Source organism: Heterocephalus glaber, unplaced genomic scaffold (genome assembly GCF_053883595.1).
Source record: "Heterocephalus glaber isolate CG9 unplaced genomic scaffold, H.glaber_assembly_v1.0 deba00000347, whole genome shotgun sequence".
In the NCBI taxonomy this organism is placed as follows: Eukaryota; Metazoa; Chordata; class Mammalia; order Rodentia; family Bathyergidae; genus Heterocephalus; species Heterocephalus glaber.
In genome coordinates this window covers 46,633,941-46,648,843 of record NW_028258143.1, presented here as the reverse complement: position 1 = coordinate 46,648,843, position 14,903 = coordinate 46,633,941, and the positions used below count along the sequence as shown (strand labels likewise).

The 14,903-nt window shown below is 31.3% G+C and overlaps 1 protein-coding gene across 5 annotated transcripts in view; it reads left to right on the top strand.

Moving 5' to 3' along the window:
* The window catches only part of Scn7a (sodium voltage-gated channel alpha subunit 7), an 86,876-nt gene that overhangs the window by 50,068 nt on the left and 21,905 nt on the right, over nucleotides 1-14,903 (top strand). For 4 of the 5 annotated variants that reach the window (XM_087199873.1, XM_013076927.3, XM_087199875.1 and 1 more), the window contains 6 exons: nucleotides 614-710; nucleotides 2,096-2,334; nucleotides 3,408-3,563; nucleotides 5,043-5,399; nucleotides 10,410-10,847; nucleotides 14,089-14,191. In XM_087199873.1, coding sequence (XP_087055999.1) covers nucleotides 614-710; nucleotides 2,096-2,334; nucleotides 3,408-3,563; nucleotides 5,043-5,399; nucleotides 10,410-10,847; nucleotides 14,089-14,191 — 1,390 coding nt within the window. The remainder of the gene's footprint in view (nucleotides 1-613; nucleotides 711-2,095; nucleotides 2,335-3,407; nucleotides 3,564-5,042; nucleotides 5,400-10,409; nucleotides 10,848-14,088; nucleotides 14,192-14,903) is intronic. The other variant, XM_087199876.1, reaches the window with a different exon arrangement.

Genomic DNA, 14,903 nt, shown 5'->3' with positions numbered 1-14,903 from the left:
AGCTTTTTAAAATATATTGGAATACCTGATACTCTTTAAAACTCATTTCATCATCAAAAATCCAAATCATTTTTATTTCTCCAGGAGAATTTTAAAAGTTATACACATAACATATATTTAAGCAAAAAACAAACAAACAAAACACGTTAAGGTGCGGGGGAAATATTCATTAGCATATTTAAAATTGAACATTTTACCATAGTTTTGCACTCGATGTTGACTTCTTTCTCAAACTTAAATAATACCACTAACATTGAGTGGTCTTTATTTTTATTTTTGAACTCAGCATAAAATTTTATTGACTACAGACCAGGGATTTAGCTCAGTGGTTCCGGCACCTGCCTCACAAGCACAAGGTCCCAAGTTCAATCCCTGGTACCAAAACAAACAAACAAACAAAATTTTATTAACTACATAATACTCGGTTTTTTAAATATAATCCTAAATCAGTTTAATACTGGAAGTAATGCAGAGATTTTCAAATGATAGAACCCAAAGAGATTCCTAGAAGTAAGAATCAGCATTTTTAGAAAGGTTTTAACCTTTTTACAGTTGTAGTTTAGGACTTTTAAAAGGGAGAGGCCAATATTATATGTACTAAATTTATTTTCAGACCAAAACCACACAAATAGAAATGAAGAAAAGATTACCAACTTGCCTGAGCACTTCAGTGGAAATGTTGGAAGAGTCTACTTTCAGACATAAAGAAGGTAAAGTAAATAATATAAAAACACAAAACAATTAGACATTCAAGGAGGAGGTATTATGATATTCGTAACACTCACTTTTAAGGAAATCTTCATCTTTTCAGAATTTAGATGATTATAACCAAAATTTTTAAATAATATAATTTTTTCATTCATTAATATTATTGGTATATTTTAGGTATACAATATGCTGACATTCATCATTGGAAATTTGCATCTTTACATAGTCTCTCTTGGTTCTTATTTTTTCCCCATTCCCCTGCTCTCCCTTCAACCCCTCCACCCCCCCTATTTACCAAGACTTTGCTTCCATTTTTTCCTTTTCTCATATTTATTCCTTTCCCCTCTTCCCTTTCCCCTACCCCTCCCACTTTCCCTTCCCCTTTAGACCTTTTCTTCCTATCTCACATTTCTAACAATTTAAAAAAACATGCAGGTGAACTACATAGTCTAGAAATATTGAAAAAATTAAGATAAAGATGTTTCATGAATGCACAAAACATGTAGATAATAATCTATTTTATTGTTTACAACTGTGTCCACAAATTATAAAAACTTAAAATTGTCAAAACTTATGTACATAAACAAACCTAACATGTTAACATTTGCAGCCAAGAGAAATGTAAAGATGCAATCCTTAATCATAATTTTGGAAAATAAACTGTAGCACATACTATAATACTTTTATAGTCACCTTCCATTATTACAATGAGCAAAGTTAGGAATAAACTCAGGAAAACTCTGTATGATGCTAATCGTCTCTATATGAGCAGGTCATCTCTCTGGTACATTGCATATCACAGTAAAAAGAAATCTGTGATTTTCACATCTATTCATTAGTCAGATACAGACAAAAGATAAGGATACATGTCCATAAAGCTTCTAGTTAGCAATAGAGTATTCATCCATAAGTTTTAGGAGATTCAGAAAGTTACATCAGAATCTTCTACTTTCTTTGTCTCTGATCTCTGTGTTGTTCAAGGGCCAGTTGTATTCCATACTATTTCAAGATCCTTTCTAGATTCATCTCTACATTTTTTACGTGTAACCTGTAATTCTTTATTATGAATAATATTGACAGCCACCATGTTGTAAAGCATATAAATGTAGAAATTTTAAATCATAATGTTTTCACCTTTATTCCATTTGTTTTCTTGAGATCTATTTAATGTTTTTCCTTTAATGCATACTTTTCTTTATTTTCATTTATCTAAATAGAAAACACAAATAAAAGAAAATTACTTCACTCTACTTTTTATTATCATAGATTATTTCTATTAGCTGATTTGCTAATTCCAAATCAAATCTTGCCTTTGTATGTAAAAGTCAAAAATGTCTACTAGCTAGAAGTGAAACAATTTTAATCTTTAACTTTTCTCTCGTTTCAGAATTTAACAAATCCAGGAAGAAATGCCCATTGTGTTGGTATAGGATTGCAAAAGCTTTCTTGATCTGGGATTGTTCTCTTTGTTGGCTAAAATTGAAAGACTTTGTGCATAGGATTATAATGAACCCATTTACTGATCTTTTTATTTTCATATGCATAATTTTAAACACACATATTTTGGCCTTGGAGCATTACCCAATGAGTGAAGACACCTCTTATTTTCTCAGCATTGGAAACATAGTAAGACTCATTGTACATTATTTTCATGTACAATTTCATCATTACTATTGGATTATTCATTATTATTCTCATTTTTTTATGTCATAACTTCAGTTCCAGTACATATTATTACATTCTTGTTGAGTGAAGCATTAAGTTCATGCTTTACCCCCTTGCCCAACCTCTCAACTTGTAAATGTTATTATCAAATAGTTCTGGAACTGCCACTTAAAATATTGTGGCTTAAATTCTGAATTCTGAGTCAGCTGCTTGCTAGTCAGATTTGATGGAAATTATATATTGCCTGTCCCTCCTCAAATATGCAGTCTTGGTACCATTGTCCCATAGGTTAGAGTAGACAGGTGGAAGAACAGACACCAGTACCTGAACTCTGAATCCTGAATCCTGACTAAAGCAATGCCTGGCCCTGTCTGTTTTGTTTGTTTGCCTTACATTGGAGATTATCATTTTGACAAGGTATTTTTGAGATTCACCTGTCCTTTTCCAAATAAAGTTTAAAAACAAAATACATTAACAAAAATTTATATTATTTACATATCCTAGCTTTTATTGTTATTTTAGTTGCTTAGGACCAATATAAACAATGAAACTGATATTAATCAGTTTTGAGCTCTACATTTACTAGATATTAAATCAGTAATTTAGTTATTTCTGCCAGTGCAGTCTTTAAAAGACATTTTCCACAGATTTGCCATTTTATTCTGGATAGTGTTTGTCCATTTTTATTCTTTCATAGGTTGAAAAATTGAATTTCTTAACATATATTTCATTTCTCAAAATGAACAATTCAAAATGGAAAGATTTTTTCACCCTCAAATATCCTTTTGTTTTCTGCAAGAATGACATTTATTAAAATAATCAGTCATTTCATAGATGGTGTCTGACATGTGATAGTTCAATACAATGTATGTGTCTTTTGTCATAATGCAGAATCCAAACTAACCCGATCTTGAGTGAGGTTTTGGGGAATGTGAGGGTGAAAAGTTGCCACTGTGCTACAGTTTCTGTGTATGACATTTCTGATATAAGTATTGGAATAATTGTTCCCTATGTGTTTGTTCATTTCTATTTAGGCTTGTATTGGGATCTTTACAGCAGAAATGATTCTTAAAATAATTGCCATGCATCCATATCAATATTTTCAAGTAGGATGGAACATTTTCGACAGCATAATTGTATTCCTTGGCTTGACAGAACTTTTTCTAGCAAGTATTGAAAGACTGAGTATAGTAAGTAGAATCTAAGTTGTAATTTTTATTTTACCAGTTTATCTCAGTTTTCTCAACCATAAAATGAGATGTTTGGAACATAAAGTTTCCTCATTTGAACAGTGGGAGCATTCAGTGAATTGATCCACATATAAAGAACTTAGTGAAAGTAAGCTATTTCCAATGCTGTTATTTGATCCAAGTTTTAAAGTAAATAGGGCCATACATGCAGCACATTTCATATGCAGTTGTAGAAACCAGAGCTAGCATAATTGAAGATTTTTTTAAAAGCAAGATAGTGAGTTCTAAAAGTGGAATGCCAATTTCTTACTAAAAAACTGGGAATAAATAAGTATTTCTAAATGTGGAGTAAAACATTTATTTTCAAAGTCAAATATTACTATGAAGTTTATTAGGTAAGAATCATTTGTGTCTACAAGCTAGGGAAGTAGTGAGAATAAGAAAAACTAAGCAAAGAAAAATGATATTAAACAGTATTTATGGACACGTTAAGCATTCAATAAGTAACATACTGTCATGTTCTGGTGACCAATTGAAAGAATGTAGCAGGAATCAGAAACAATGAAGCAGATTGTATCTTATCCAAATGATTATTTCCTAGAGGGCAGCTTCTTCAGAACCCTGTCTTAAATCTTCAACAATCAATTCAATGAACAAGAGAAATGTATACAGAATGCAGATATCAAATTTATGATGAATAAGACTGGCAAATACAGGAAATATGCTAAAATATATTAAAATATATTTAAGTCTAGTAGTAGACTGTATCTAAGATGACTAAAATTTACATAGGTAAATGTAAAGTCTTACTTGAGAGTCCAGAAAACCAAATATTATATATATGTGTGTGAAAAATCAAGAAGGTATAACATATATTAAAGTTTTATGAGTTTTAGATGACTGTATGTACACTGTAAAATAATAACAGAAATTTTAAGATGATTTTATACTGTCTAAATACAAATGAAATACCTGGTGAAAGAAGAGTAGTGTGTATATTAAACCTGGAATGTTGTACTTGGTCTTTGGCATGTTAATTTTTAGTAGGATCTTCAGGGGAATTCAATGGATCCTGAAAAACTTTTTTAATATCACCAGTATGTCATAATTTGGAAAAATAGCCAATACATTGTGAAAAGCAAATCAAAGAATGGATACTAGTTCTGCCAGATATTAAAAAATAAAACTTTAATAATTATGAGTATAATATTGAATGAGAATTGACAAATTGATCAATAGAAGGGGTTATATATACATTTACTGTACAAAGTTGTGTAATATGTAAGTTTTATCAAAACTTTTGTGTAAAATAAATATTCAGTGGTTAGTATTAATGCCTAACACTGAAGGTTACTTTAAAGGCTGTGTGTGTGTGAGTATAGTGCTGCTACAAATTTTAAATGTATGTTATAACAAATACTGACCGGGTTTTCCTGTTGTTTACTTCTTTAAAATTTTTTTTTCATATTGTCCTTTTAGTTGCAAATTTTCAAGTTGGGGAAATACTGGCCAACATTTAGGAGGCTGATACTGACTCTTGGTAACTCATTAATGGCCCTGAAAGACTTGATTCTGCTGTTGTTCACATTCGTCTTCTTTTCTGCTGTATTTGGCATGAAGCTGTTTGGCCAGAGTTACAAAGATTGTGTCTGCCGCATAGACAAAGATTGTCACCTCCCACGCTGGCACATGCATGACTTCTTTCACTCCTACCTGCTGGTGTTCCGAATTTTGTGTGGAGAATGGATAGAGACCTTATGGGACTGCATGGAAGTAGGGGGCCAATCCTCATGCATTTGTTTTTACATGATGGTCATTTTGATTGGAAACTTATTGGTAAGTATTTCATGCCTTCACATTGTCCTTGAAAGTAATAGTACAATATACTTTGGTATCTTCATGATGTAGATTGAGAAAGTCCAGTGATCTGTAACTGGATTGTTCGATATTGGGACCACTAGCCCTGTCGGCTCTTACCAGATAAAATATGGCTGATCTAATGCCAGATGTACAGTAAATGTATAATACACATATACTTTATAATCTTTCCGAAAAATAATGTAAATTGTCATTAATAATTTTATATTGAATGCATTTAAAATAATATCTGTATTTAACTAAGTACATTTAGTTAAATAAGATACATTATTAAAGGTAGTTTTACCTGTTTTCTGTTTATACTTAACACTTTGTTTAAAATTGCGTATGTAATATATCATATTTCTATTGGATAGTACTAGTTTATAACCTTGTTACTCAAAGTAATACTGACATCATACAGTGATGGCGAACCTTTTAGAGTCGGAGTGCCAAACTACAACCCTGAACCCACTTATTTATCACAAAGTGCCAACACTGCAATTAAACCCAAATACTGAGGTTTTAGTTTAGAAAAAACAACTCTATGTTAACATCTTTTGTCTTAAAAGAAAAACACAACAACACGTGTGCCATAGGTTCCCCACCACTGAGAGGTCATTAGAAATGTAGACTTAGATAATACACTACATCTGTGGAAGAATAATCTACATTGCAACAAAAGTCCTCAGATGATTCAAGTGCTTGTTAATTTTTCAAAAGCACTTAAATGTAACACTGGTTGTCAAATTTGCCTGCACTTTGCAACTATCTAAACAATTAATAAATTTTGCTGATCCTTTAGATCCATTCCCAGCATTTCTGATTTTATTGATATGTGCATATGTCTTGGATATCAGTTTTTTAAAAAATTCTCATTTGACTTAAGAGTGCAACAAAGATTGTAACCCATTGGTTCATAAAACTGTTTTGCCAAAGCTTTCACTTTTAAACGTCCTAATAATTAAATTTGCATTATATAAATCAAATAAGTAGCTTAAACTGCTTATAGGAAAAGGGTATGGTTTATAAATGAAAATTATTATTACAGGAAAAAAAGGACTCAGTATTTGCTTTTTCCTCATATATCACGAAGATCAAATACATTTAAAATAAAAAACAATTCATAGATTACACCTAATTTTTTCTGTGGTATTCATTCCTTGTTTTAATCTCAGAAATCACATTGTTATACATTTATTACATTGCTGTTGTGTGTATTTGTTGATGTAATGGTCCATCTTCCTCATGCAACTGTTAGCTTCATGAGGGAAGGCACCATGAAGACCCTTATCAGGAAGCTTGGAGTAGTGCTCAACATGTAAAACTAATTCAATACCCTCTGTCCTTAGTAGCTATTAGTACACTTTCAACCTCCAGTGATATCAAAGACTTCTATGTGCCTGAAACAAAGCTGAGCTGATATGCCACTATATAAAACACAAAGTATCAGCAATTGATCATCCTTCCATTGTGGTATGGCACAGACATTCAAACAGAGTTATTCTAGGCAAGACTTTGTACATCTCAGTTCTGTCTTCCTCTGGCTTCTTACTGTTTGTCAGAATGGCTCCTGCAGGCTAACACTTCACATCCTCACATTGCCACAATATATAAAGTCCAGCAGAAGAGGGATTTTTTTCCTAGAAGCCACAGGAAACTTTTCCTGTTGTCTCATTAACTCTCATGCTCATTTCCAAACTAATCTCTCTACTTCCCAAGGCATGGGATACATTTATTATATTAAGTCACTGAGAGCTCTTCCTTGAAGGTAGAGTTAACATCAGTCCAAGCCCAAATTATACAACTTATAGGGCTAATAATGGTAAAAGGGTAATTCCCCAAATTCTGTGTAAATTTCTATCTCTAAAAGAAAGGACTTTGACTGTTATGACTGGTGAGAGAAGCAACCACTACACACACACACACACACACACACACACACACACACATGCACTTGCACAGAAACACACATAGACACAGGGGTAAAGAGAGAGAGAGAGAGAGACGGAGAGAGAGAGATCATAAAAGGCAGAAATGCTAAGACAAATTTGTAAACTCTGGTCTATTTTTCTTATTTCTGCTGATTAGAAACTTCAAGTCATACTCTTCCATTTCCAGTTAGCCATCATATTTCTATAGATCTTTAAGCTTTATTTCTCTTAATAGTCATCCATTTGTGGGACACTGTGATCATAACACAAGAGTAAATATAAAGGAGGGGATAAATGAAAGGGAATACATTATGAAGATGCTGATCTTTTAACCTTCCATAGTTCCGATGTGAAAAAGGAAGGCATTCTATATTTTTTTAAAAATTAAATTTTATCTTACTCCAAAAGAAAAATTGCAATGACTCTAAGCTATAAGTAAAAGTATTTTCTTTAAAAATATGGAAAAGCAACTGTTTAATTTGGTTTTTAAATACTTCTATCATTTTCTGTTGCAGAAAATGTAGAATTCAGATTTTAAAAATCCACAGGTTCAATTCCCAGTTCTGTCATTTACTAAGTCTCTTCATATAATGCATGCTCTTTAAGTCTGACTACATTTAACGGGGGAATAAACATAATAGTAATACAACCCTTATAGTGTCACTGTAATTAATTATCATCCTGCACCCTAGAAATGATTAATTTCTTTATATTATAGTAAATTTCAAATAATTATTTAATATTATTTAGAAATTTTAACTCCTTATAAACACAGATTCCTTCCAAATGTTTTGCCCACAATTTAGATACTTGTCACCAGGTGGATTATAGTATCTAGTATGGTTGCATAAATCAAACCAGAAGGGATAAAAACATGAAAAGATATTGAAAACGATATGAAATTGAATTTAAGTTTGAGCTTAGTGTGTATGTTATTCATACATATTTATATGTATAAATTAAATATGTATCAAGGCATCATTATAATAATAGGAAAACAAAAACATCTCAATATTTGATATGTTCCTGATCCATATTTATTTCTTGATTCCCATCTGAAAAATACTGACTTAACCAAGCTTTGAATATTTCTTCTCTTTCATCCTATTTGATTTTGATATGAGTGTTCAAGTCTCACTTTTCTTTTTTTTGAATTCTCGCTTTTTATATGTATATCTTTCAGGAGGCTGAGAGAAAATTTCTGGGGAAACTTTCAAATGTTTTGTTTTATACATATTATTTTACTTTTTTTTCCATAGCACAGAAACAATAAACGTTTCTTTTGAACTTTGCTATAATATTATGAATAGAACATAGTTACTTTACCTATGTGATGTAATCTCTTTCCTCTTCTTTTTATTAATGTTCAAATTAGAAGTAATCAGTCATCCATAATTGGGGCCATTTAGACAACCTGGCTATTATTTTTTAATATTTAAGAGATGAAGTTATTTTTAATTTGCAGCACATCTCTGTAAAAGAGTAGAAGTTTGCATTGCTATAAAGCTCTTTCCTTCTATCACAGTTCTAGAGCACTTTGAACCATTAAAGCTAATTTAATTTTAGCCTTTTAACATTCTCATTACACATCCAAAGGTGTTTACATGTCTGTTTATGATATAAGAAATCTTAGATTGTCATCTCCAGAAACATAATCATCAGAATATACATTTTTATTTTCCAAAAAGTCCACACTGTATTGTCCAAAATGTATTTTTATTCATTCTATAATTAACATTTAAGAAATGTTTATGACATACTTTTTTCTAGCAGTGTGCTGAGTCATTTTGGGTTGTATCTTGTACCCTAAGTAACTACTTTGGAGGTAATGATATACAATGTAGTGACTATTTTTATTCTTATTATTTGATTATGAAATTGTATTTATTCATAAAATAAACAATGGAAACTTTTAAAAGAGAGAAATATGGGTCTTTGCTTATAAAAAGCCTACAATCATGAAATTTTGACCTAGCATCTTTTCCTTATTTTGCACTATGCCCAATACTTAACCAAATAAAGTAATTTAAAAGTATTTTAAGTAACTATAATTATAGTTAAGAATTAAATGTATTCTTATTTTAAAAGTAGATTTCAGTATGTGAAAAAATTAGAAACATGGGAGTAAAAGTTTATTATGTAAATTTAAGTATATAATTTGATATATAAAATATATTATTAAGCACAATTTATGCACTTTAAACATTTCCATTTATAAATTATATGTAAAACAAAATAAATCTTCAAAATTTCAAATATCCCAAGAAAGGACAGAAAACTACCAGAATAAATAAAATGCTGAAATTATTACTATAGGTCTAATACATTAATAACTATAAATCTGCACAGCACCATAATCTAAAAAAACCCACTATATGCTATAATTACAAAATAAAATAAAATCTAGTTCTCTATAATCTGAGCAGGCCTTGGCTATATTTCTTAATTTAAAATGTGCACATTCTTGGGCTCAAACTGAAGTATTAGAAATAATTCTTTCACAACTCATTTTTTGTATGAACAAATTTATTACAATAGAAAATCAACAGATCTATCCAACACCTGTGTTTGCATTCTCAGTAATTACCACAAATGTTGTGAGGACCTTGGATAGCTCCTGCTTGTTGCTTTGCAGAATCACTGCTTGCCTCATCACTAGGATAAGGCTGAAGTTCAAACAGCTGCCTAAAGCAATGATTCATTGTCTCACCTTGAGTAAAAACAGCCTGGCACAGTGACAAAATAAGCTTTGGGATAAGGCAGACTTGAGTCTAATATTTGATGTCCATAAGCCTTTCTTGTTCATCTGTATAAGAGAAACAACTCATTACACAGGTTTCTGTGAGCCTGAAATGAGCTCTAGCTACACAAACTCAGGCTAGCACCTGGCACATCATTGGTGAAGACAAACTGAGCAACATTATAGTGCACACGCACACACACACACACACACACACTTTTCAGGTCTTAGATCCACATGTTTAGAAGATTGTTTTATATTATTTAAAAGGAAAAAAGTGATATATAATTCACTTCCTTTTACTTTTTTACTTAGATCCTTTACCTCTTTCTGGGATGTGTGAGTTCATTTCTTTCATACAAAGATGCAACAACTGAAGAGAACAATGAAGCAAAAAATATCCAGCTTGCAATAGCAAGCATTAAGAAAGGAATAAACTATGTACTTGTTAAAATATTGTGCAAAAAACAAAATATTCAAGAGAAAACAACGGACCATGTAAATGATACATATGTTAAAGAGAATATTTCAGATCATACACTTTCTGAACTGAGCAATACCCAAGATCTCCCCCAAGACAAGGAGAAAATCAGTGACACAGAGAAAAACACGATGACTGAAAATGAGAGTCAGTCACTCATGCCCAGTCCCAGTGTCTCTGAGACTGTACCAATTGCTTCAGGAGAATCTGACATAGAAAATCTAGATAACAAGGAAATTCAGAGCAAGTCAGAAAGTGGAGAGAGCAAAGGGGTAAGACGCTTTATTCCTTATTATTTGCTAAAAGTGTTTATGATGCTCTTCATAAGCAGGTAAATCAATGATGAGTTTCCAGGTACATATTACACATCAAATATAAGCTCTATCACTCCTAGTTCTTGATTTTATCCTCTTGAGCATATTACTTAAATTTTCTAGGTTTTATTTTCCTTGTGTGTAAGGGAGGATAAAGTACTTCTTGGGAAGCATAAAAAGAATAAGAAAAAAATGGTTCAATAGTAACTGCACATAAAAGATTGATATGTGTAAGCATTTAGGAAAATTAGATGGTGTGATTGTGAAATTCTATAAATCAGTATGCAGGCAGTTTGAAAAGTATGAAAAGCATACTAAAGAATTTGTTTGTAAAATCTATGTGTATGATTGGAGAAATCAGATTTACCTGGTATTTGCCATCTTGAAAATGTGAAATGGGATTAGTAAAGAGCAAACATTTGTACTTGCTTAAATTGTAAGATTCCAGTTATTTCATTTCTGCAATATATAAACATATAATTAAGTTGAATAAAAAGAAAGGAAAAAAACCAGCTTTAATTGTAAATAGCTGGTAGTTTCATAAGCCCTTGGCTAAAAAAAAAAGTCAAGGCCATATTTTCAAACTGGTAGCTATTGTTGTTTACTTAGCTTCTAAAATGTGCTCCCTCTAGAAATGTCTTATTATCTCCATCTGCAAGCAGTATAATGACTTAGGAGGAGGTGTTCTTTAACAAAAAGCTAAATCTACAGCAGTCACATCTGCACTATGGGGTTCTTGCTTTGGGTCCCATTGGGGAATCATCTCAGGCCACTTAAAGGCCTGAGCAGCCCAGGGAATGTGTCTTTGCAGGTTGCCAATATCTCTGGTGCCATATTTCCCCAAACCTCTTCTGGGTGGGCAGATTTGCTCTGCAATAACTTCTGAATTGATCTAACAGCAATTGAGATTCAAATATTCAGGGTCCTCCAGAACCTTTGTTTTAGGTAGGGAGACATTTTCACTCCTTAAGGTGGCCAGTATTTTCAATTTTAGTTAACTTTCAATTAATTAATACCATTATAAGACTGAAGAAATTCCTACCAATCACATTTCTCTATTTTATCTGAATTCTTTGACTACTGACTCTCTGTCTCTGGACAAAATTGCTTTTTACCACATTGCATCATGTTGGGAAATCCCTGAAAACTTTCTGATAATTAGATTGGAAAGTTTAGACTTTAAAAATACATAAGAAAATCCTAGTTCAATCCCTGGTACCAAAAAAAAAAAAAAAAAACCGCATAAGAAAGATGTAACATAAAATAACAAGAATTTTTGAAATTTCAAAAGTCGCCACTTATGCTACATGATTATTTGGTCCTATTGATTGGTAAAATACAAAAGATTTGTTGATTAATATATATGTTTATATCTGCCTTTAATTTAGTCAGACTTTATTTGGATTATGTAGCTCATGAATATTTAACATTCAGATCTGGGAAAGTGAAAGAATAAAACAAAACCACATGTGATGTTATAATGAGAGATACGCATTTCTTTGATATTTGCACCTCTGATCCTTTTTATTACAAAAATGTGTGTTTCTGTGTGTATACAAGTAACAATCTTTTAATGTGAAATAGGAAGAAAAGGGGCAAAGGGGAGGGGGAAGTGGGAGGGGTAGGGGAAAGGAAAGAGGGGAATGGAATTAATATGAGAAAATGAGAAAATGGAAACAAAGTCTTTGTAAATCGGGAGGGATGGAGGGGTCGAAGGGAGGGCAGGGGAAGGGGGAAACATAAGAACCAAGAGAGTATGTAAAGGTGCATATCTCCAATGATGAATGTCATTATGTTGTACACCTAAAATGTACCAATAAAAGGATAAAAAAAAAAAAAAAAAAAAACCAAAACAAATAACAATCTTTAGGCCCGGGGATTTAGCTCAGTGGTTTCGCCGCCTGCTGCGCCCGAGTTCGATAAAAAAAAATCAAAACAAAACAAACAAACAAAAACTAACTATCTTTACATCTGGCCTTCTAATATTTTTATAGTATAGTAATACGTCATTGCCACTTTTTCATGCCATTAAATAATCTTCTACCAAAATAAATGATTCATAATTTGAATTTTAATTGATTTATTTAAAAAATATGGAATAGTACAGTTTCTAAAGCACATCAAATAGTTTATGTGCAAATGCTTTAGTACTCAAAAAGTATAAATGTACAGTTAGAAAACACTGAGTGCCAACATTCATTCCATTTATTTATTGCCTATTCTACATAAATCCATTGCTGTAGCCTTTACCTTAAGAGAATATAGAAAGAAAATCTAAAAGAAATCAAAATTTTAAAAATCCATTTGAGTACTATTCTGCTGAATTATTTATTTTTTAATTAAACACCATAATATTTACTAACAATTGCCCATGTGAGACTAAACCAAAAGAAAAAAATTTCAAACAACATTTCTTTTGTACTTACTGTACATAAGATTAATAGGTATAATAAAATATTTATTTCCCATTTTCTTTCACTCTACCTAAATCTTTCTTAATCATGTAATAAATATCTGCTTTTTGCAAACATTTTAATATGCTTATCTGGATTTTGTTTTAATTAGAAAATACTATATAGGATTTTCTTGTCCCATTTCTTGATAACCTCACAGTAATTTGTGTTCAAAAGTTGCAAACACAATGTTAATATTGGCTGGATTTTACAACAAAACTAACTGCATTATTAGCTACTCATGTCTAACATAAAGGAAGGATTTATTTTATTGCTCCTTGTCTAACATTTACGGAACACTTGTGAATAGCCTTAAGAAAACTTTGGAATCTAAATAATTTTGTAAATTTGAGGTAGAATCTTATGAGCAAACTAGTTTTTGCTTGTTTGTTCATTCTCTTTTTTTAGAGTACTAGAGATCAAATCCAGGGCCCTGGGCATGCCAGGCAAGTGCTTTACCAATAAGCCACATTTCCAATGCAAAAAAAGTTTTTATATAACTTTTATTTTTGATCTAAAGTTATTTTAGTTTAAATTAAGTGTCAGGTTAAATAAAATATTTTAAATTATTTCCACAAACACTGATATATATGTATATACTTCCCAAGAAATTGGTATGAAGCCTTTTAAACTTGGAAATATTCCTTCTATTTATGATTTTTCTTACTTCTAAAAATGAAATAAATCTTAGTGGCAGTGGCAAAATTAAGCTTCAATTACAAGTTTTTGCCTGGTCTTCTTTTTAGAAAATAAAACAATCTAGCTCATCTGAATGCAGTACAGTTGATATTGCTATCTCTGAAGAAGAAATGGTCAATGAACATGAAAAGTCAAAGCATCTTATAAATGGTAAGAAAAATGTTACTTTGATAATTTCATTGAAATTACACTAAAATTCTTAACCTAAATAAAACCATTGGATTCACTTTTAATCTTAATGTAGTTATTAATTTTGCACAGAGACACACAGGTGAACTTGTTTGGAGGGGGTATGTGTACGTATACCCACTGATATCCTAGTAGACATGTGTATTAAATGTCAAGAAATTGGGAAACAAATTGGAATGGACCTATTTCCTAGAGTGTCTAATGCAATAGTTGCAAAGTTTGATTCTGGAATAAGTATAACTCTCAACCTATTATATACTTACTCTCTCATCTGATTATTTCCTAATGAATGAAAAAAGTAAATATCTTGGAATTACACAATAGATTAAATTAGTATATGTGTGTAGGTACATGTGTAGATGTGTGCATGGATAATCTAAGAAAAGAGAACCTGCCTCCTCAACAAAAGCAGCATTCAATAATAAAATGATCTACATCATCCTATTTCATTGACATATCTTACAGAGATATTGACTATTAGAGTTAAAGAAGAAAAGAACTATAAGTATATAAGTAAGGTATGTTAAGTGGAATATGACTGATCATGTTCATTTCAAAATGTAGTTTCATGGTATAAATAAAATTGAGTAAATATACAATGTCCATATTTTTATATTAGTAATTATATAATTCTGTGCAGTAGAATACAGCATGATGTTTTAGACTTCATGAA